The sequence below is a fragment of the Thrips palmi genome, unplaced genomic scaffold, assembly GCF_012932325.1.
Source record: "Thrips palmi isolate BJ-2018 unplaced genomic scaffold, TpBJ-2018v1 HiC_scaffold_17, whole genome shotgun sequence".
Taxonomy (NCBI): Eukaryota; Metazoa; Arthropoda; class Insecta; order Thysanoptera; family Thripidae; genus Thrips; species Thrips palmi.
Window position 1 is genome coordinate 3,776,214 of NW_023144626.1, and position 22,526 is coordinate 3,798,739.

At 57.1% G+C, this 22,526-nt stretch overlaps 2 protein-coding genes across 3 annotated transcripts; one reads left to right on the forward strand and one right to left on the reverse strand.

The window, feature by feature from the left end:
* Nucleotides 1–5,302: 5,302 nt before the first annotated feature.
* Nucleotides 5,303–18,714, forward strand: LOC117643905 (cadherin-23). Of its 2 annotated transcripts, none has more exons than XM_034383070.1 (22): nt 5,303–5,521; nt 8,704–9,043; nt 11,458–11,723; nt 11,807–12,034; nt 12,125–12,482; nt 12,777–13,030; nt 13,104–13,562; nt 13,633–14,063; nt 14,149–14,369; nt 14,456–14,899; nt 14,980–15,245; nt 15,320–15,788; nt 15,865–16,091; nt 16,177–16,312; nt 16,395–16,570; nt 16,648–16,768; nt 16,848–17,017; nt 17,103–17,513; nt 17,702–17,889; nt 17,979–18,102; nt 18,212–18,336; nt 18,419–18,714. In XM_034383070.1, the coding sequence occupies exons 2-22, from the start codon at nt 8,749–8,751 to the stop codon at nt 18,435–18,437; spliced, it is 5,388 nt and encodes a 1,795-aa protein (XP_034238961.1). In that variant the 5' UTR covers nt 5,303–5,521; nt 8,704–8,748; the 3' UTR covers nt 18,438–18,714. The 2 variants fall into 2 exon arrangements, with proteins under 2 accessions (XP_034238961.1, XP_034238962.1); XM_034383071.1 differs by lacking the exon at nt 5,303–5,521 and adding an exon at nt 5,575–5,839.
* On the reverse strand, nt 18,712–22,271 carry LOC117643906 (chitinase-3-like protein 2). Its single transcript, XM_034383072.1, has 7 exons — nt 21,965–22,271; nt 21,631–21,806; nt 21,192–21,520; nt 20,798–21,114; nt 20,506–20,721; nt 20,187–20,400; nt 18,712–20,105 (listed from the first exon to the last, which is right to left on the reverse strand). The coding sequence occupies exons 1-7, from the start codon at nt 22,030–22,032 to the stop codon at nt 19,959–19,961; spliced, it is 1,467 nt and encodes a 488-aa protein (XP_034238963.1). The 5' UTR covers nt 22,033–22,271; the 3' UTR covers nt 18,712–19,958.
* Between the last annotated feature and the right edge of the window lie 255 nt (nt 22,272–22,526).

The following is a 22,526-nucleotide window of genomic DNA, read 5'->3' on the forward strand; positions in this document are numbered from 1 at the left end:
CGAGCAAACACATGAATACATACGTATGATAAGGGGAGGGGGAGCGCAGCGCAAGAGGGGTGGTGGAGGGGAGGGGGAGGAGGGGATGGGAGGGGAGGGGAGGAGGGGATGAAGGGGAGGAGGGGATGAAGGGAAGGGGGGAGAGAGAGGGACGCATGAAAGGGTTGCTTTGCTTTGCAGTTGGTGCCATATTATTTTTACGCAGCTCCGCGCCCAGCAAACCGATTTACCGGCCGGGTTCATTGTGTGTGTGCACGGCACGGCACGGCACGGCACGGGGACGCACGGACGGACACACGGGCGACCGGGCGTGTTGCACGACGCTGCAGCAAGGAGAGCAAAACGCCTGGCTGGTCCCCGCTGGTCCGGCGGCGCGTTTTAAAACCCCCTTCGCCCTAATCCGTGTAATCCTCGGCAAATCCTTGTAGTAGCTTGTGACACCCTTTGAGCACGTCGCCGCGGACGCGGACGCGCGCCTCCCTGGGTCGCCGGCGTCAGACGACGGCACGATGACGCGACGAAGAGACGTCGCGGTGACAGCAGAAATGATGATCAATAATTCCAACTTTTCATTTGCGGCAGGAGCAGTAGGTTTGGGCTTGGGTTTTTGTATTAGATTCGGGCACGCAAAAGTATACCTACCTGCTCCTTTTGGCAGGAAAATGCTCTTGGATGGAGCTCATGGCTGAAAAAAAAATCTCATTCAACGAACGTTAATGAAAGCAGATGATCCGTCGCGTTACACAACTGCTGTGATAGCCGAGAGGTTAGAGACGTCGGATCGAGTTACCGCAGGCGGGCGTTCGAATACCAGCGTCACATACGTTTTTTCGACTGACTATCCTAAGGGTGGTGGTTCGAGGCCATCCGAGCGGAGCCGTGTGCAACAGACCCACATGCCGGAGGTTCGACTCCTAACAAATATTTCCATTTAATTTTACTGCCTCACCCAGTACGGTTGAAAACCGTGAACGTGAGCCCACTCCGTGCATGGGACGTGGTGGTCCAGGGAGTAGAGGCGTCGGTTCCCAAAGCTAAGGTCGGCGGTTCGACTCCCCCAACTTCTTGCGAAATTTTGACCGGGTCAGTCGAGTCCTGTTGCGTCAAGAACCCACCTCACGCCGGTCCCCTCATCATGGGCCGTGGTGGCCGAGAGCGTAAAGTCGTGTGATCCCGGTGGCGGGGTCCGGGGATCGAATCTCATCATTTCGTTACATTTTTCGACTGCCTTCCTCCCACTGCAACTCAAACCCGTCGTCCAACACGCTGCCAGACGTACAAGCGTGATAGCGTAGTGGTCAGAGTCACATTCACCTGGCCACTCCGCTGTGGGTGTCTAAAAAGCAATCCGCTTCGGCGGGTTGGCCTCGGCACTGGAGCGATGGAGTATTTGATCCATCAATCCAGACCATCCGGTGTGTGGTTGCGGGTGGTGCCTCCTTGACTCGTCGGGGAGGCGATGATAAGTCCTTTGAAGCTGGCCTAAAACGCTGTATGTTCGGTACGGGAGCGCCGGACAGTGGGGGTACCATGGGGTACACAACCAACCCTACGAAAACAAGAAGCTCCCACCAAACCTCTTCTCTGTCTGAGTCTCTCTCTGTCTCTCTGTCGTCTCACTCTACGTCCCGCCCCTCAAAGAGCTTCGTACTGGGTGCTCTCACCCAGCTGCCTGAGCTTTGGGGTCCTACTGGGTCCCCCTGCGAACGCTTGGGTCGCTGACGGGATTAACCCCAGGTACCTGATAGCACCGGTTCCCATCCCGAACACCGAAGTAAAGCAGGAGGCCTCCCCATTAAGACTGGGGAGGGGGTGTAGAGTTCAAATTTTTTTCTTTTCCCTTTCAAATTTCTCAGTCAATACTCGTTTGGTTTCCTTATACGGGGTAGTATGCGGGCTCATTCCAAAGATAGTAATTAAAATTGTGTATGAAACAAAATATATAGACCCGAGCGAGGTGGCCGGTGTTGGTACTTTGGTACTAGATGCTTTTGGGTAGGAATGCTCTTGGCAGGAAAGAGTCGAAAAAACTGCGTTGACCTTGACTGAGTGGTCCCGTTTGCGTGTTACACCCGCGCGCACGCTGCCGCACGCCCGGTTGGCCACAAGACACGGCGTCGCCACGGCTTCACGTGACACGTGCGTCGCGGCGTGACGGTCGCGTGACGAGCGCGTGACAGTGGCGCGACGAGGCGGCGATCAACTGGCAAACCAGAGCAACAAAAAAAATGAATTCGAAAAAGATTGAATATAACAAGAAGATGAAAATGAGAAAACTGACGGGAAAACTTAATTGGAGTGCAGTATTTGAACCATTGCTCTGGCGGTATTGACGCGCCGATAAGTGTCCGCGTGATAAAGGCATGAGAGATTAGTGTCAATATTTGCCAGCGACGCTACGCCATCGCCGTGATAATCGCGTGTGTGCGAGTGTGTGCGTGTGTGTGCGCGTGCGTCCTCGCACCCCGCGACTCAAACAAATAAATAAATTGCCTGGACAGGTCTCGCGCACTTTTTAACAGCGCCGGTCGCTCATTACCACCCAACTCGCGGGTACCCGTCGATACCCCACGCTGCAGCGCGCTGGAGGCACTCCGAGGCGCGGGGCATCGACGCGGAGGCAGTGGGGGAGTCGGGGCGATCCGCGTGGCGCATGTGGGTCGCGAGAATATTCTTGTGAGAAGTATCACGCGCGCTGGGAATGCCGGACAGCCCGGCAGAATGGCTCGCAGGGCTCGCACCAGACAGAGACACGGTCACGGCGAGGGAGCGAGAGGAAAAAGATACGGGGCAGTACAATTGCAATCTGAATTTTTGCAGCTCTGCAGAAAGGTTGCCTGAGCTCTTCCCTTTGCACCGGCCTGGGCCGATTGCCGCTCGAAGTTAATGGGCCTAGCCGGGACTCGATGCTCGACATCGAGATATCGAAGCTCGATCCGTATCGATATTGATTCTGCACTCCGGGTTATGGAGGCGATGCCGGGGCTCGTAAACCCCGCCACGCCGTTCCGCGGCACGGCGCGCAGCCGACATTTTTACTTTTCGTTCCATTTATTTTATTATTTCATTGGGAAGGGTTGTCGGCGCGACGACGCGGGGCGGTGCACTCGCTGCAGCGCCGTTCCGCTGCCGCGCATTTAGCGTAACGTCTCCGGCTGCTAAGTGTATTAAACGCGGCGCGCAAAAAAATAAACCAAGTGCGATTTGAGGAGTATGAGAAATTCCTGTGCGTTGGGGCACTTTTTAATACTGATGGAAAAAAGGGCACCGGCACCACCGTACAAGTACTACACCGTGCTGACTAGACACAAATTCAAATAGTTAATATGTGCCTCCTTCATAGAACAAAAGAAAATTTATGAAAACAATGTTTCTCGTCGTTACGATTTTTGCCCCATTTTGAAATCACTACCCCCTTTTTTGGTGCCTCTTTAAACAGGCCTTTTCTCCGCGAAACGCGTGTCCCCGCGCGCCCAGGCGTGACGGCGGGCCCGACCGCGCCGTGGCCGTGGCCTTGCATGGATGGGGAGAGTCACCCCTTTCGACGCACCTTGTTGCCCATCTGCTACACTGCTACACCAAACATTGATCTAATTCTGCACGCCGCGGTGCGCGCACCGCCTCCTTTCCTTGGCGACGCCAATTTTTCGCCGCCGCAGAGAGAAACCTCGCGCGGCGCAACATCTGCCTTTGTCGCCGACGGATCCATGTGTGACGTAACGCGGCTCGCGTCAACGGTCTTTCGTCGGTGTGCGAGAGAGACGGAGCGACGGAACGCTGTGCCGAATCAGCCTCGTCGGTCGGGCCGTGAAGCTCGGGCGGCCCGTTAAAGCCCTACCCGAGGCCCTACCGCCGCACCCCGCCGCGCCCCGCCCCGCTCCGTGCCGTCCTTCCGGCTGTTCGTATTCAATGCACGCTGACACCCACGCCCGCGACGTCCGCGTCGTCCGCCCCCCTCCCCGACGGCAGACGCTTTCCCCGCAGCGCGCCGTTGTTGTAGGGTTACAGTGTACAGTACCGCCCGCCTCTCCCGCGCCGCGGCGGGCCAGCCAGGCCAGCCTCATTGCAAGACATGTTCATCGCGGTGGTGCCGTCGCGACGCCAAGCCGGCCGCGTCTTCCTGCCGCCAAACGACGCCGGCGGTTGCGGCAGCCGCACCGCGACGAACCGTTTCCCTTTCGGCATCATCGCGCAGAGGCCCGGGTTCGAGGTTCGAGTCCCGGGAGCGGCCATCAGTTCTTTTAAGTTTTCATTTTGCTGCAGGCCCTCGCGGCATGAAAGCACAGGCATTTGACCGCATTTGACCTATCCTGACGGCACCAGGACTGTGGCGCCAGAGCCAGCTAGTGCTGTGCATAGCGGACCGAGGCAAGCCACGAACGACGAGGTAGAGTGATGAAATTCGCATTATGATCTCATACTGTCGGTGCGCGCGCGGGCGTGTGTGTATGTGTAACTGTGTGTGGGAGAGAAACTTCCCCCACCCCTCTTATGAGCATCAGAAGGTGTCGGCTTTTGGACGGCGAGAAATTTTCCCGCGCCGGGTCTTTAAATGTGTCTGAAGTCTCTCTGAAGGCCTCGGTCCGCGCTAGGCCCGCGCGCCCGCGCGGGCGCCGCGGAAAAAGTGCAGAAAATCTCTCGACTTGAAGAAAAGGCGCACGGGAAGACCACTTCCTGGACTTGAAAAAGCTTTCTCTGTTCCCGGCCGAGAGGAGGTCATTCCCTGGAGGAGCGTGTTTATTTCCCAAAGAGGTAGCCAGCGTTTTTTTTTTTTTTTTTTTTTTTTTGAAACGGAAGTAAACAACAGTCAAATTCCGTCTCACCCAAAAGCAGCGCGTCAAAAGTGACTCCTCTCTCTTTTTGAATGGAGGCCTGTTGGCCCGGTTGGCTTCTGTGCTGTGACACACTGAGGTGTGCTCGGCTCATACATCACAATCACACCCCAGCCAGCCGAGCAGCCAGCCGGCCAGCCGGTGGAGCGTTGACCCGCGCCGTCCCGACGCGCCGACGCCCGACGCCTTCAGTGGCGACGTCGAGAAAGGGGGGGAGGGGAGGGGGCTGGTCTTCGGCTGCCTCCGGTCGGGCTCGGGTCGTCCAACTCCGGGCGGGCAACTCCGGGCTGCTGCCTCGCCTCACCTGGCCCCACCTGTGCCTCCCCTCTCCCCCCTCCCCGCCCCCTGCCCGTTGCAGCAGGGCGAGCAGGGCCGTGGCGGGGGGCGGGGGGGCCCTGCTGAGCCGTGGCCGCCGTGGCAAGCTTGAGGTGCTACGGCCGCCGGCGGCCGCCAGTACCTCCTTGGCCTGCGCCGCGCCGCGCGCCGAGTCGAGAAGGCAACGGACCGCGACGCGCACCGCCTTCATCGACGCCGAAGGGATGCGCGGCTTGGCTTCGAGTGCCAGGAAGTGTGGTTCGATTCGAGTGGCGATGCCGCGGGAAAGGGAACAGTGAACCGCGGGCCGCCTAAAGTGCACCTCTGGGATTAACCTTTGGATTAACCGCCGCCGCCGCCGCGACGAGCTGAAGGTGTGTATGCCTGACCGTGCGGTGTTTGTGCACTGTCAATGGCCCTCTGCCGCACTGCGAACACCCCACTCGCGGAGGCTGCCTGAAAAGCTGGAAAATTGAGTGTCTCTCCGGTGTTGTGGAATTGTGAAGCCCGACCGGCTGATTCTTCGGCTGGAAACATGCAGCAGCAACAACAACCTGTACCGACGCCGGCCCGGCCCCGCCGGCCTGCAAAGGATCCCCCCTCCCCCTTCCATTCAGCGAGCGTCGGCCACCCTCCCCTCAGCTGACGCCCGGTCGTGCCAACATTCCTCCGCGACTGCACTGCAAGTCCAAGTAAAGAACCGACGCGCTCCTTCCTCGGCCTGTCTCGGCCGCACGACGCTCTGACAGCCATGCTGACAGCCATGCTGACAGCCATGCTGACAGCACAGCGCCATACGCAGGGCGAACGACAATTGCAGAGCGTTGCAGCAGCAGACCCATTCCGAACAGGGCTTTCGTGCCTGTCCCTTGTCTTGTCGCACACGTGGAGCGTCCCGTAGGGGTGCGAGGGAGACAGAGCGGTGAAGCACTGCTCGGAATGAGGCTGCACTGCACTGCAGACACACGCCGTGCTCGACCTGCACGGGCGTTACGGACGCTGGCTCACGGTTGGATGCACTCCCCGCGGGTTGCGATGTTGAAGCCGCGATGCTGCGCCAGCCGTAGCACTGGCGTAGTGGCGTAGCCAGGCCAGTGCCTTCCCTTCCGGGGTCCACCGAGGAGACGAGGCTGCATCCTGGCATTCGGGTGCGAAGAGTCGTTTGGTCGCTCTGTTTCCCTCGCACCGTGTCGGAACGCGCCATGAGTGCGACAGAGACAGAGCGATGATCCGACCCATCCTCGGTCGGCCATCTTCCCGTGCGTGCGTTGTGCGTTTGTTTCTGTTTCCCTTCCCCTTTCAAGGCCGCCATGGAAAGCACTTGCTCCCCTGGAATCCCCTTGAAAACACTTGCTCCCCTGGAATGCCACGCCCTCCAGCGACCCAGGCCCCCTTGGGCCCCGGGCCTTGGGCCCCGCGAGCCAGTCTAGCCTCGCGGCCCTCGCGACCCACCTGTGGAAGTCCCGTTACTTCACAGGCCTCACAGCGAGAACGCCGCGACCAGCCATCGCCGCCGCCACTGCCGCTGCGTTCAAGCAGCTCTCCGTCCGCCGGTCGCGCGGCCCACTAGGCCGACCGGTAGGAAGGGGTAGCGGCGGAAACGGGCCTAGACCTTGACAACCGCGGCACGGTGGCGGCACGGCGGCACGGTGGGGCACTCCATGTCGGCTGCGTGGCTGCGTGGAACGAGCGGCACAAGGCAGCTGTGCCGCATTGCGGTCCGGCCAGCAATATCAATAGCAGAGCAAGGCAACCATTTCCAACACGCTGCTGCAGTGTCGGCCCGTGATAGCGAAATTTCCGTTGAGGATCAGTGTCGCGAATAGGTCGAGTGAAATTAGCACGCACACATTACTACTGCGTTCTGCCAAGACCACGCTGCCTGCGTGCCGAACCATTCAGTACAAGTGTTTGTCGGCCAGCCGCAGTGGTGCGGCTCCTCCGAACACGGCAGTGGAGTGGCCGTCGGCTTGCCGTCGGCCGGTGGGTCAGGGTGCCGGGAGAAAGGCGGCAAAACTAGAGCACGCTAGAGCAGGCTAATTCAATGGAGCCGACGCGTACTGCACACTGTACGCCCCCAAGTGTGCCGCCATGCCTGTGTGCTATCTAGTTGGGATGCTCTTCCTTGAGGAAATGCCCTTAGCCACTATTGCACTCTGCGTCAATACGCCGACCGAAAGGTTGCTTGATGGTGGAGGAGTATGCTCCGATCCCGAAAGGCCCACACTGTCTCCATTGAACACCGGCAAAAGGAAACTGTTCCAACAGCGCTGGGGGCCCACGCTGGCGACTGGGTCCCTGTGGCTCGACTTCGCCAGCCGTCTGATTACGAGCTCTGCGTTCGTCGCTCTGTCTCTCTCGCACTCATGGGGCGGTCCGTAGGGGTGCGAGAGAGACAGAGCGACGAAGCAGTGTTCGGAATGAGACGGGTCCGCCCTTCACCTTTGACCGGGCGTGGGCGTCGTGGTCGCGGCCTGGCCTGGCTCGCGTGCAAGGCGCTGTGCATTGTCTGGCCGGCCTGCTCGCCGCGGTCCGGCCGAACCCCTCTCTCCGCTACACTCGAACTTGCCCCACGCGAATCACGAGAATAAGTGTCCGTGATTTATGAAAGTGCGCGGCGTGATTGGAGTCTGACTGCGAGCGGCCGTCGCTCTGTCTTTCTCGCACTCACGGGCCGTTCCCGCGTTCCCTGGGGGTGCGAGGGAGACGGGACGATGCAGGCGCTGTTCAGAATCGCTCTTCTGTGCCACAGTGTGCCACAGTGTGCCACAGTGTGCCAACGCGATGGCCGCAGATCGCCGCGCGACTTCATCACAGCCGGTCGGCCCCTCGCCGCACGAGGCGTCGGTTAACCGAGCGAATCAACCAAGGGTGCTGCGGTGCCAACCGACACCGACTATGAGAAATCGCGCACAGAAATAAGAGACGAATTTCTCATAGTGCACCTTTTGTACAGTAGCGCCCTCGAGGTGGCCGCAGAGATAGGAATCGTTTTGATTCTTGACGGCAGCTCAGGTCAGGTTGACTGTACGCAGCAGGGGGGACCCGTGGTGGTCACATGCCCCGCCCCGCCCTCCAGGTCTGGACCCGCGTAGTGAATCCCCGCGTCCGTAACGGGCCGTAGCGGACCGTAACCGCGCCGGCCCCAGCCCAGCAGCCCCAGCCGTCCGGCCGGCTGCCTTCTGGCTGCCTCGCTCACGAACTTGGCATTTGCCTTTCGCCGCACCGAGCGCGGCCGGCCGCTGGGGAGCGCCGCCTCCGCCTGCTCCGCCACGACGCCGGCAAAACACGGCCAGGCATGGCCGAGCATGGCGAAGTGAAACGTGAGCGTGAGCGCGCCGAGCGTAAACGCGGATAGCCTAATCGAGTACTTTCCTGCATCATGTAACGTCCACTCCGACTTCGTGCGTTTAGGAGTGGGGAGGTCGGAGTGTCTTGGTGACCCGAACCGCTAAAGGTCTGCATAGGCCTAGCAGCGTTGATGATGATGATGTCTCCCACAAGGTATCTTCTCAGGACCTTTTTCATTTAACATATGCGCCGTCTTTTGCCGCAGGCTTCGACCACATCACAATGACCCGGTAGCCTCCTCGGCAGCGCCATGATGTGGCTGCTGACGCTGCTGGCGGCGGTGACGGGGGCGGCGGGTGCGCAGCTGAACCGCGCCCCGCAGTTCTTGTCGGCGGGCAGCATGAGCCGCTTCTCCTTGCCCGAGGACACCCCCGTCGGCGCGCCCGTGTACCGGCTGCAGGGCACCGACCCGGAGGGCTCGCCGGTCAGGTTCTCCATCAGCGGGGAGCACTTCACCGTGGACCGCAACACCGGCGTGGTGAGCCTGCGCAAGGCCCTGGACAGGGAGGCGCAGGACCTCCTGGAGGTGGTCATCAGCATCACAGGTGCGTTCATATTTCAGGTTTTGCATGCGTCTGGCATCGGGAGTTGTTCATTTCTCCTACCTAAATGTTCGCCTACCTGTCTATTTCGCCTACCTAATAAAAATATTGAATAAAAATATTCAATAAAATATTGCCATTTTTCGCCTACCTATAGTTCGCCTACCTAATAAAAAAATTAAATAAAAATATTCAACAAAAAAACGAAAAAATCGGCGGCAAAAAGTGGCAATACGAAAGTCTCAAGGAGACCCGCCGATCAGCTTCGGTGTTCTTATGGGAACCGGGCCTTCATCCGACGCTCCCTGCCGCGCAATTCGACAGATTAGTGGGTTCGTATTAGGCTGGCCCACCCGAAGTGCGCGCGGTTTCTGTGGTACAGTGAGAGTCCAGATTCAGAGGCCTTACCTCAGAGGGGTCACATTGGGTATTTGAACCCGCGACCCCGAGTGCCGACTCTAGTCAACTCCTCTACCCTGACCGCTCAGCCACCGAACCAGCTTGTCGGCGGCGATGTCGCAACTCCTCTTGAGCTGCCGTTCGAGAAATCTGGTCCCGAAAAAATAGTACTTTGAGCGGTCTCGAACCCGGGACCTGCTGCTTCCCACATCACGCTCTTAACCACTGAGCCACCGGGACGCCATGGCACCCGCCTTGCCTGCGCTGGTACTCAATCTTCTCTGGATATACCTCCGCAAGCAATTGGTCGCCGAAAAAATTGCGTATACTACCGGTCCCGAACCCGGGACCTGCTGCTTCCCACATCACGCTCTTAACCACTGAGCCACCGGGACGCCATGGCACACGCCTTGTCAGCGCCGGTACCCAATCTTCTCTGGATATACCTCCCCAAGCAATTGGTCGCCGAAAAAATTGTGTATACTACCGGTCCCGAACCCGGGACCTGCCGCTTCCCACAACGTGCTCTTAACCACTGAGCTACCGGGGGATCATGGTGCCCGCTTCGCCAGCGCTGGTACTCAATCCTCTCCGAATAAACCTCGTCAAGAAGTCGGTTGCCTCTGCCGAAAAATATGCTCATGGTACTAGTCTCGAACCCGAGACCTGCCAGTCAGGAACGCAGCACTCTAACCACTGCGCTACCAGGTTGCTACGCACGCCTCTTACCTAGCGCCAAACTTCAATTGCCACCCATCTTGCTTGATGCTGGACAGATAATAACTTCGGCGCTAGGTAAGAGGCGTGCGTAGCAACCTGGTAGCGCAGTGGTTAGAGTGCTGCGTTCCTGACTGGCAGGTCTCGGGTTCGAGACTAGTACCATGAGCATATTTTTCGGCAGAGGCAACCGACTTCTTGACGAGGTTTATTCGGAGAGGATTGAGTACCAGCGCTGGCGAAGCGGGCACCATGATCCCCCGGTAGCTCAGTGGTTAAGAGCACGTTGTGGGAAGCGGCAGGTCCCGGGTTCGGGACCGGTAGTATACACAATTTTTTCGGCGACCAATTGCTTGGGGAGGTATATCCAGAGAAGATTGGGTACCGGCGCTGACAAGGCGTGTGCCATGGCGTCCCGGTGGCTCAGTGGTTAAGAGCGTGATGTGGGAAGCAGCAGGTCCCGGGTTCGGGACCGGTAGTATACGCAATTTTTTCGGCGACCAATTGCTTGCGGAGGTATATCCAGAGAAGATTGAGTACCAGCGCAGGCAAGGCGGGTGCCATGGCGTCCCGGTGGCTCAGTGGTTAAGAGCGTGATGTGGGAAGCAGCAGGTCCCGGGTTCGAGACCGCTCAAAGTACTATTTTTTCGGGACCAGATTTCTCGAACGGCAGCTCAAGAGGAGTTGCGACATCGCCGCCGACAAGCTGGTTCGGTGGCTGAGCGGTCAGGGTAGAGGAGTTGACTAGAGTCGGCACTCGGGGTCGCGGGTTCAAATACCCAATGTGACCCCTCTGAGGTAAGGCCTCTGAATCTGGACTCTCACTGTACCACAGAAACCGCGCGCACTTCGGGTGGGCCAGCCTAATACGAACCCACTAATCTGTCGAATTGCGCGGCAGGGAGCGTCGGATGAAGGCCCGGTTCCCATAAGAACACCGAAGCTGATCGGCGGGTCTCCTTGAGACTTTCGTATTGCCACTTTTTGCCGCCGATTTTTTCGTTTTTTTGTTGAATATTTTTATTTAATTTTTTTATTAGGTAGGCGAACTATAGGTAGGCGAAAAATGGCAATATTTTATTGAATATTTTTATTCAATATTTTTATTAGGTAGGCGAAATATAGGTAGGCGAAATAGACAGGTAGGCGAACATTTAGGTAGGAGAAATGATATAGACTCCTGGCGTCTCGGAAAAAAGTTGTTCGTTTACGTTAGTTCGGCCGGGAGACCAAGTCAAAGAAGCAGGGAAAGCAGTGCTGGCGGTAGTAGTCTCACGGTTGCCGCCGTTGCCGGTTTCCAGACGAGGGCGTGGACGGGTCCGAGCCCAACACGGTGTCGCTGCGCCGGGACATCTCCGTGCTGGACGTCAACGACAACGCGCCCGTGTTCAGCGGCCGGCCCTACTCCTTCAGCGTGTCCGAGGCGGCCAAGGTGGGCGCCAGGCTGTACGACAAGGTGGTGGTCGGGGACGCCGACGGCGGCCTCAACGCCGACATCAGCCTGTCGTGCGTGCCCAGCGGGCCCGAAGACAACGCCTGCAAGTACTTCAAGGTGGAGGCGGAGAAGGTACGCGAGCACTTCGTCTTCGTCAGCCAGCGACCACCTCATGGCCTTTGTTCCTTTTTTTAAACTCGTGTTTTTCTCGCCAGGTGAGCGAGGGCCAGTACCGCGGCATCGTGACGCTGCAGAGGCCGCTGGACTTCGAGCAGCGGTCCGCGTACACGCTCCAGGTGCGCGCCACGGACGGCGCGTCCGACGCCTCCAAGCGGCTGTCCACCACGGCGCGCATCGCCGTGCAGGTCACCGACGTCCAGGACCAGGCCCCCGTCTTCCTCAACGCGCCCTACTCGGCCACCGTGCCGGAGGGGACGCCGCCGGTGAGTGGCCGCTCTGTCTCTCTCGCACCCACCGCCATGGTACGCCCCGTGAGTGCGAGAGAGACGGATGCTGATGCCTTCTCCCTGCAGGGCAAGGTGGTGGCCGTGATCCGCGCGCGCGACGGCGACTTGGGCGACCCGCGGCCCGTCGTGCTGTCCCTGGAGGACGACGAGCTGGGCTACTTCGCCCTGGAGCCGGACGCGAGCCGCGACCGCACGACCACGGCCAGGCTCGTGACCACCGACGTGCCCATCGACCGCGAGCACCGCAGCCTCATGCTGTCGGGCGGCATCTACACGCTGCGCGTCCGCGCCACCGAGCTCATCAACAACGAGCTGCCCGCCGAGTGGAGCGTGGCCGACGTCACCATCGTCGTCACGGACGTGGATGACCAGCTGCCCGAGTTCAACGAGGACTACTTCCACCTCAACGTGTCCGAGGACATCGGTGGGTAACGAACGCAACGGGCCTCGCGGGGGCAACACAGCACAGTGGGCCAGAAGACCAGTGGAGGCGGCCAAGATTCCAGACGCGTTTTGAGCTTCAGTTCAGAGTGACAAAATAGGATCCGAACCGAATGTGTGACCCATTTCTCTTCGAACGAGAAATCCATTGGTTCGGCTCGAGTCCCATTTAACGACTCTGGAGCTGAAAACGCGTCTGGAATTTTGGCCACCTCCGGCCCACTGTGTGCAGCACCCCACGATGAAGCGACTTTTAATGTGGTTTGAATGTTTGCAGCCGTGGGCAGCACGCTGCCGGGCCTCAACATGGTGGTGCTCGACGGCGACCTGGGCGACAACGCGCGCTACGCCCTGTCCCTGCGTGACGTCAGCAACTCGGAGGGGCTGTTCAGCGTGCACCCGACCAGCGGCCACGGCAGGACGCCCGTCGTGGTGCGCGTGGTCAGCAAGGACGGCCTGGACTACGACGTGGACGACCCGGCGCTGCGCCGCATCGAGTTCGACGTGGTGGTGCACGCCAAGGGCGAGACGGTACGCACGCAAGCACGTCCCTGCCTGGGGTTCCACTCGACTCACGCTGACTGAACATGATGCTGTCTTTCAGGGCGACGAGGAAGAGTTCGGCAGCGCGCGCGTGATCCTGGATGTGCTGGACGCCAACGACCACTCCCCGGTGTTCGCGCAGGGGGTGTACCGCGGCCGCGTCTCCGAGGCCGCGCCCCCGGGCACCAAGGTGCTCGACGTGGCGGCCTCGGACCGGGACAGCGGCGCCCTGGGCCGCATCACGTACTCGCTGAAGGGCTTCGGCGCGGAGCGCTTCCGGACGCACCCTGAGCAGGGCGGAGTGTACGTGCGCCAGCCGCTGGACTACGAGGCCGAGCGCTCGTACTCGCTGAGCCTTGAGGCCAGGGACGGCGGGCCCGGCGGCGGCAGGGTCACCACGGTCAACGTGTTCGTGGACGTGCTCGACGAGAACGACAACGCCCCCGTGTTCGAGCACGCCGACTACCACCGCACGGTCCGCGAGGGCGCTACCAGCTTCCAGCCCGCCATGTTCCTGAGGGTGAGTGTGAGGGTGGTGTGGTTGTCCTGCTCGTGTCTCGTCGCGGTGCTGACGACGCGCTCTGTCGCAGGCGACGGACGGCGACGGCCCTCTGCAGGGCGGCGGCCGCGTCTCGTACTCCGTGACGTCCTCGAACGCGGACGGCGTGCTCGTGGTGGAGCCCACGACCGGCGAGGTGCGCATGACGGTCGCCGTGAGCGCCGCGCACACGCCGCGCGGCCAGTACGAGCTGACGGTGCGCGCCACGGACTTCGGCCACCCCAAGCAGCAGCACAGCGACGCCACGGTGACGGTGCGCGTCGGCGTGCCGGGCAACCAGCGGCCCGTGTTTCGCGGCAGCAGCAACGCCACGCAGTACGACGCCGTGGTCAGCGAGGACGCCCCGGCCAACGCCGAGGTGCTCCGGGTCACCGCCACGGACCCCGACGGTCAGGACTCTCTCATCACGTACTCCATCGCGGCGGGGAGCGGTGCCAAAGACAACTTCAACATCGACAGCAGGTAGGATGCGACGGGCGTGTGGAGTACTCTCTGGGAACGCGTGCAGCGAAATAGAAATTCCAAAAATGGCGTCCCTCTCCCTCAGGGCCGGCATCATCACGGTGGCCCCCGAGGCGCGCCTGGACCCGGAAGAGACGGGCGTCTGGCGCTACTCCCTGGTCGTGCTGGCCGTGGACAGCGGGCTGCCCGTGCGGGAGACGGCCTCGGCCACCGTGCTTGTCAACGTCAAGGACGTCAACAACAAGCCGCCCGTGTTCGACGCGGCGGATGGCCTGACGCGACACGTCTCGGAGCGCGCCCAGCCTGGTGAGTTTCGGAGTCGGGGGTGGACATCGGGCCCTCGGCCAGGCCCCTCTTCCTCTAACCGAGGCCCTTGACGGCATGCCCCACAGGCCAGGCCGTGCTCACTGTGCACGCGGAGGATCCCGACAAGGACGCCCGCCTGGAGTACAGCATCGTGGAGCCGATCCACGCCGTGGACCGCACGGGCGTCCCGCTCGCGCCCGGCGCCGCCTACGACTACAAGCAGGCCTTCAAGATCGACCCCGCCACCGGGGAGGTATCCGTCAACGGCCCCCTGGACCACCAGTCCGCCGCCATCTTCACGCTCACGGTGCAGGCACGCGACTTGAACGCGCGAATGGATCTGAAGAACGCCAAGCCGCAGGTCTCCCGCGTTGAGGTCACCATCTACGTGGAGGAGTACAGCGACGGCAACCCGCTGTTCACGGCGCCTGGATGGACGCCGGGCAACCCCGTCATCAAGGTGTCCGTGCCCGAAGAGCAGCCTCGGGGCTCCGTCATCGCCATGCTGGCCGCGCAGGACCCGACCGACGGTACGTCTTCTTGGGGCAGCACAACTTGCTGCTGTTGACGCTGGGAGTGAAAACTTTATTATACATCCGTTCTGCTGCAGGAGGCCGGGCGATCCGCCGCTTCCAGATCTCCGCCGAGGACGACGGCTCCGTGCCGACCTGGGCCAGCGTCACCGCCAGCGGCAACGTGGTGCTGCAGCGCCGCCTGGATTTCGAGGCGCTGGAGTCCCACAAGGACGCCGACGGCAACCCCGCCGTGGCGCTCAGCATTGAGGCCGTCAGCGAGGACCAGCGGCGCACCAGCACGGCCACCATCCACGTCACCGTCCAGGACATCAACGACCACACGCCCCAGTTCGCGGAGAACGTGAGTATCCTGCATCGAGGTTGTCGTTACAAGCTGAGAGGCATAACTCAAGCAAACGTGATTGACTCTTGCAGTCGTACCACACGAGCGTACTCGAGTCGACGCGCTACCCGGCGCACATCCTCTCCGTGTCCGCCACCGACGGCGACGCCGCCAACTCCGAGCGCGGCTTCGGCGACGTGCGATACTCGCTGTCCGGGGAGAACGCCCGCTCGTTCCTCGTGGACCCGCTGTCCGGCAGCATCCAGGTGGCGCCCGACGCGGTCCTGGACCGCGAGCGCCAGTCGCAGATGAAGCTGTTCGTGGTGGCGGCCGACACCCCCGGCGGCGGCGCGGGCCAGCGGCGCAGCCAGGTGCCCGTCACCGTCGACATCCTGGACGTCAACGACAACGCGCCGCAGTTCAGCAAGCGCGCCTACTCCACCGTCATCCCGGAGAACATGCCCGTGGGCAGCGGCGTGCTGACCGTGGCCGCCACCGACCCCGACGAGGGCGCCGGCGCGGAAATCACCTACGAGCTGGTGGACCAGGGCGAGGCCAACGGTTAGCTTCACCGCCATTGTCTCCAGTGTGTTTTGTGCTTTGACTGGGGATGCTGAAAATGATTTCTCGGGTGCAGGACTCTTCTCCATCGACGGCGCCACGGGTCAGTTGCGCATCGCGACCCCGTTGACGGGCAAGGGGCGGCGGCAGCCGTACGCGCTGACGGTGCGCGCGCAGGACGCCGGCAACCCGGCCCTGTCCTCCGACGCCGCCGTCAGCGTCCACATCGGCGACGTGGTCAGCAACGACGGCGTGCCCAGCTTCGTGCACCCCGCCCTGGATGAAGTGGCCTACGTCTCCGAGGTGAGTAGCACGCCCAGTCGCCCACGAGGCTCTTGCAAGTCTTTTGCCTGCGTGTTTTTAATTCGATCCATCTTGGCGATTGAAGAACGCCTCGATCGGCTCCCCCGTGTTCCGCGTCGTCGCCGCGGACCCTGACGACCCCAAGACCCCGGAGGGCATGCTGGTGTACAGGTTCCTGGAGGACGGCAAGACGGGCAGCGACGCGTCCGTGTTCAGCATCAGTGAGTCTTCCGCTGCTCCCCCGTTGCGCCGCGCTTTCGTTTTGTCCCTGACTGTACACTGTTCTGTTCGCCTCGTCTGCAGACCCCTCGTCCGGACTCATCACGACGCGCACGCCCCTGGACCGCGAGCAGAAGGCGCAGTACTCGCTGCTGCTGGTGGCGGCGGACAAGGGCGACGTGCCGCAGCAGGCCACGCGCCTCCTCACCGTGCACGTCACCGACGTCGACGACCACAAGCCCATCTTCAAGCGCTCCGTGGTGAGCAGTCTGCTCCTGCTTTGCCCCCCACGGATTTTGAAAAATGTTCCAAGGATAATGTCTAACAATTACCGCAGGACGAGAGCCCCCTGGTGATGACGGTGCTCGAGGAGCAGCCCGTCGGTGCCGTGGTGGGCAACCTGACCGCCGTGGACGAGGACATCGACGAGAACGCGCTCATCGACTACCTCATCACTTGTAAGTCGGACGGGAAGTCACTTTGCTCGCCTTCGTTTCGCGCGCTGAGGGGCTGACGGCGGTGACTCTGTGCTCGCAGACGGCAACGAGCACGACCTCTTCTCGGTGAGCCGCACGCCGCAGAACGGCGCCGTCATCCACGTGGCGCGGCGCCTGGACCGCGAGCAGGCCGCCGAGCACCTCATCACCGTCAAGTGCTTCAAGAAGAGTGCGCGGCCGCAGAGTCTGCGCAAGCCGTACAACCGCCAGGTAGCCCAGCCAAAATCTCGAGTCTCGAGGTGCACTGTCTCCTGGGCGGCACTGTAGTACTGACACTGTATCTTGATTGGAACAGGACCCGTCGGAGCGGCAGGTCCGCGTCGTGGTGCGAGACATCGACGACAACGCGCCGGCCTTCCCCGCGTCCAGGGCCAACCTGACGCTGGGCGTGCGCCTCAACGTGCCCGTCGACACCTCCCTCGTGACGCTGGAGGCCGAGGACGCGGACGCCGACTCGGCGCCCATGCGCTACTGGCTGTCCGCCACCGCCTTCCAGCCCCTGCTGGACAGCCGCAGCGCCTTCAGCCACACCCCCGAGCAGGTCAAGAGCGTGTTCAGGCTGGACGAGAGCAGCGGCGAGCTGCGCACGGCGCAGGGCATGCAGCAGTTCGTGGACGGCTACTTCACGCTGCAGGTGGCGGCCAGCAACACGCCGGACGGCAACGGCACCGCCAGCACCGCCAGGAGGGCCAACGCCACGGTCAAGGTGCGAAGCGAAGGACGGACAGCTGGCTGATTCTGAGAGTCGGGACGCCTCATGAGTGCGAGAGAGACAGAGCGACGAAAACGACTCTCGGAATCAGTCTGCACCCTCAGGCAACGCGAGCTCTCCTTTTCATGCCCCAGCAAACTCGGTTGCTTTCATTTCACCGTCCATTTGCGATTCGCCCGCAGGTGTTCGTCGTCCGCGACCGCGCCCTGCTCAAGTTCGTCTTCACCAAGCCGCCGTCCGACGTGCGCCGCTCGCTGCCCGAATTCCAGCGCCTGGTCGAGAAGGCCCTGCTGCTGCCCGTGCAGCTCAACGTGTACGACACGCAGTTCTACGCCAAGCAGGACGGCAGCCTCGACTTCAGCAGCACGAGGTACGTAAGCGACAAGCCCCCCGTCAACGTCCACCGATACAACCTCATGCTAGCAGTTAGATGCTACTTTATCTTTTCTGTCCTTGCAGCTCCTGCTTCCAGCTTGTTGGCCGGGAAAACTATGATCTCTCTGATATGGAGTCCCTCCTGATGGACAAAAACAACGACGAGCTCAACGCGGTGTACGACCGTTTCCACGTGCGAGCTGTCCAGGTGAGTGGCTCCGGACGCCGAATGGGTTGCCTACCGTTCGGGCGGCGAGGCGGCCCTCTGAGTGTCGACGGACCGCCGTTTCTAATTTAGTGTTTTTGTTTCTATTTAGCGCTGCGCCCCAGCCCTGGCCAAGGCCGAAGCGACGTGGATCCAGCTTTGGGTCCTGGCAATCGCCTGTTTCATTGGGATAGCGACTCTCATTGCAAGTTGTGTTGTATGCTGCTCGTACAACAGGTAAGTCAGTGCATGAAAACATGTCAGCCAAACTAGAGATTTTCAAAATTGTATGGTTCCTCAAAAAAATAATTCTTTGCAGATGGGAGCGGTTAAGGTGACATCAGAATGATTTTCACGTCAAATAAGACTCAATCAGTGTGAAATTCAACGATGTTGTGACTGATCAACCAAAACTAAAAGAAAGGTGTTGTATTTTGTAAAAGTTTGTGTGTATATGTATGTATATTTAATGTAATTGTATCTAAGTGTATTTGTTAAGACAGTGCTGATATGATTAGTGCCTAAATGATTGATTCATCATTGTTATAACTGCTTGAGTGCAACTGTGATGTGATATGTAATTGGCGGTCAATAATGAACCATTGAAACCAGTTATTTCAAGTCCTACTTTATTCATTTACACCTTCATGGACAATGAACAATACATGTAGCACTCTTCTTCTTCACTCATGTATTCAATGAGTTTCACTGCAACACAAATTTCTCCGTAACAAGGTAGATCAAGACTGAATAAAAGTCACCAAGTGACTGTCACCACAGTAGAAACTCCCTAAAAGAGAGATTTTGAACAAGGAATGTTTTCAAATGTTCTATTTTGGTTTCTAAAAAATTTACAAAAGTGTGCTACACTTGGGCTTAGTATCACATATCAACATATCAATTATATTTTGTCTTTTTCAAAATTTTGGTAGGGAAACAAACATAATGGTATGAAGTGGACATATATAAAAAATATCACCAAGGAACGGACACAAGTCACAGTTTGGCGAGATTAAAAGAGACATACATAAGAACTTTAATCTCATTTTACTAAACAAAGTTACTGGCACACGAACACAGCATGGGAATGAGATAATACTGAAACAGTCACAACACTTACTTAACACACAAAAAAAAAATGCTATAAAATCATGATTATAAGTCCATACAAACTTATGACAACAGACACATAAAATTTTATAACTAAATCAACACACATAAATATTAAAAGACCTTTTTTCGCTGTGTCGTCTTAAGGTCAAGCGCACTTTACAATCGCACACAAAGTGACAGGCAAAAACAAATGCAAATTAGGTTTATAACTTATCAGGTAAAATTACAGTACTGAAGCCTTTAGCCACTAAAGTCTAAATTTGTAAGTACCTTAACATCAGTTCATGAACACAATTCAGTCCTAAATCAGCATCCACTGTCACAATATTATTTATAGAAAGGCATCCATTGGTATGAAATAGTTGGAGCTCCTCAGAAACCAGTAAAACAGTGCAATTTTAATCCTCCTGAAAAAGTAATCCTTGAGAATCCAGGGGTACAAATCACAGTTTAAATACCAAAGAGGTCAAATTAACTAATCACAGATGTTAATAAATTTTGAAAGTTAAAATAAGAACTGGGGTATTTTGACAGGAGAGCAGTCTCACAGAACTGGAGAATTGTAAAATTCATCCAAGTGCAAAGGGAAAGTTAAGTCTGTAAGTAGGCATAAACTGCCCCCCACCGCAACAAAGTAAATTATCATAGTTATAAAATAACTAGGCCACCATGGTTTAGATCGTGGGGAGATGAACTGTTGTAAAAATTAGCATGTAGAATAATAGATGAAACAAAGCAACTGCTAATTATAATTGATCATCAGTCAAAACATTTTTTATTCTGTTGGCCAATGGGAATCTGATACCCGACTGGTAACATGATCCTTTGTGATCATCCGAATTTAAGGCCCAGATCATAGCACCACCAAATCCTTTATTGGTTACAAACTCGGCCTGAGAATAACAACAAGAGCATAGTAGCATGAACATAGTAAAAAGGAACTTTGTTAAATTCAATGAGTAACTCAAAATTACCTTATAAGCAACACTTCTTTCGTCATCGTAGGAAACCCAGTCATAATTTTTAAAAGCAAATGGGGCTCTTGTTGATCGATCAAATACTTGAGTCACATCTCCAGTGGTCAAGAATGTACAGACGTCGCCATAGTCAATAAAACCTCCCGATCCTCCAACCTCCCCAAAGCTGGATGATGGAGCGTAAAGGCCACTATTTTTCTTATTTACCAATCTGGAATTTCAAAAAAGTGTTACAATTAAATTTATCCAAACACAATGCAATAAGAAAATTGACGCAGCCCAAATAGGGGACAGATTTTATTGTCAAAACACCTACTTGAAGGTATGACCATAGGTCGGAATGCCAATGACAATTTTTTGACGGGGCATACCATTCTCCATCCAATAGTGTGCAGTCCAATTGGTATTCAAGTTAGAGAAGACTCCTTTGTCAGCAGGACCACTAAACAAAGGCGAATTCAATCCAGTCCATGGAGTATATCTTGTATAAAAGTGGAAATCATAAGTCATGATATTCACCCAATCCACATATCTGAAAGAGAAGTCTGGTAGTTAGTAAACATTCACAGGTAGACAGAGGTTTTCAAGATTTTCTGTAAGAGACGTACCTGGACATAACATTTATCTTGTAAGATAAGTCTACAATGGTTTGAGGAGCAGCTACTGCCGCAGTTAAAAGATAACGATCCCCAAATTCCTGACGAAATTCAGCAAGCAGAATCATGAACTTCCATGCATCATCTGGAAACTCCCAATCAATATCTAAGCCATCGAAGTTGTGTTGACTGAGTACATCCAATGCAGATTTGATAAACGATTTACGTGAAGCATGGTTTTGAATCACTTGAGACATGTCACCATTGACAGAAAGCAAAACTTTTAGTCGTGGGTTTTGGATTTTGAGCTGATTTACTTGTTTGTAGCTCTGCAAGCAAAGATTGAAAAACAATAATTAGTGGAAGAGAGAGCGAGTGAGTGCAAGTTGAAGAGCAGATTTCTCACCTCAATATCATAAGGATTGGTGGGCACCAAACGGTTTCTTGAAACACTTGCAAATGCCAAATTAATGTGAGTGCAGAGATGTGCATCCAAATCATTGGGTTTTAAAGTATTGGCCTCGAGCATACTAGTATTTGAAGGAAGTGCATAATAACAGACAAATTTGAAGCCTTCTGGGGTAGGACTTGATCTATTCTCAGTAGCTTGAGGCAGTAACTGTTCATCATCAGGCTTAACATTAGCAGTGTTTGAGGACTTAGACAAGAATTGATGCTTTCTGTTAAAAGCCTTGGCATAGACATCAGCACGTCTTTCTTGTATGCCCTGCACACCTGCACAAAAATATAAATTTACTATCAGCGTAGTTCAAACTAATTTCCTTCACTTGTGGGCACTGATTAATGATTTGAACAAAGCAACAAAGACAAACGCGTAAACTTACCTAGCTCCGTTCTGACAGGACCATACATCACAAAGTCAACATCGTCAGCCTTCAACTTCTTTTCTGCTTGGGAAAATTCTTCCCATCCATTGTACGCAGTAACCAGTACTAAAAGCACAACGAGAGTAAGTGCCAACCCAAACAGAATATACTGCTTAAAAGCTCCTTTGAATTTCCTGGAAAGGACAAATGCATTGTGATATAGTATTGACGGACCCCATATAGGGCATGCAATGACATCCCTTGCAAGTCAACAGTAAGAAGAGCAAAACTCAAGCGGACAAAAAACGCAACAAAATAAAACAATATCAAAGAGAAATGCAGCAAAACTTACGGAGGCTCTCCACCAAGATGCTCATATCGGACTTGGGGATTAGCCACAGGAACAACACGGGCACCCATCTTTCACAGTGGGTGCAGCGCAGCGTTGGTGCAGGGCGAGGGCAGGGCGTTGTCTCGCTGGCAAAATCAAAATCAAATCATTTCCGTAGTCTGCCAGCCAGGGTGCGGCTGAGGAGGAGAAAACTCGTAGATAAAGACTATCCACGCTGAGTCTACAGTCTTGCTAGAAGCTGCTTTGTTAGGCCTGCTGCACTGCTTCTCTTCTGCTTGTGTTTTTATGACAGATAGGAGGTGGAGGGGGAGGTTAGGCTCTCTGTCTGGTGGCGTTCTACTTCTTGTAGAGGAGTGGGGGGGGGGGGGGGGGGAGCGGCGCGGTCGAGGGTCCGACTCCGGGGAGGAAACACCACTGTTTACAACTCTCCTCTTCCTCACCTCAACCTCTCCACCTCTCACCGCCCCCGCCACCCCCGCCCACTCGCGCCGCTCGCCGCTCCCAATGTCGAGTCGACCGGTAAGCATCCCTTTCAATTTGTACCAAATGTTTTGTAATATAT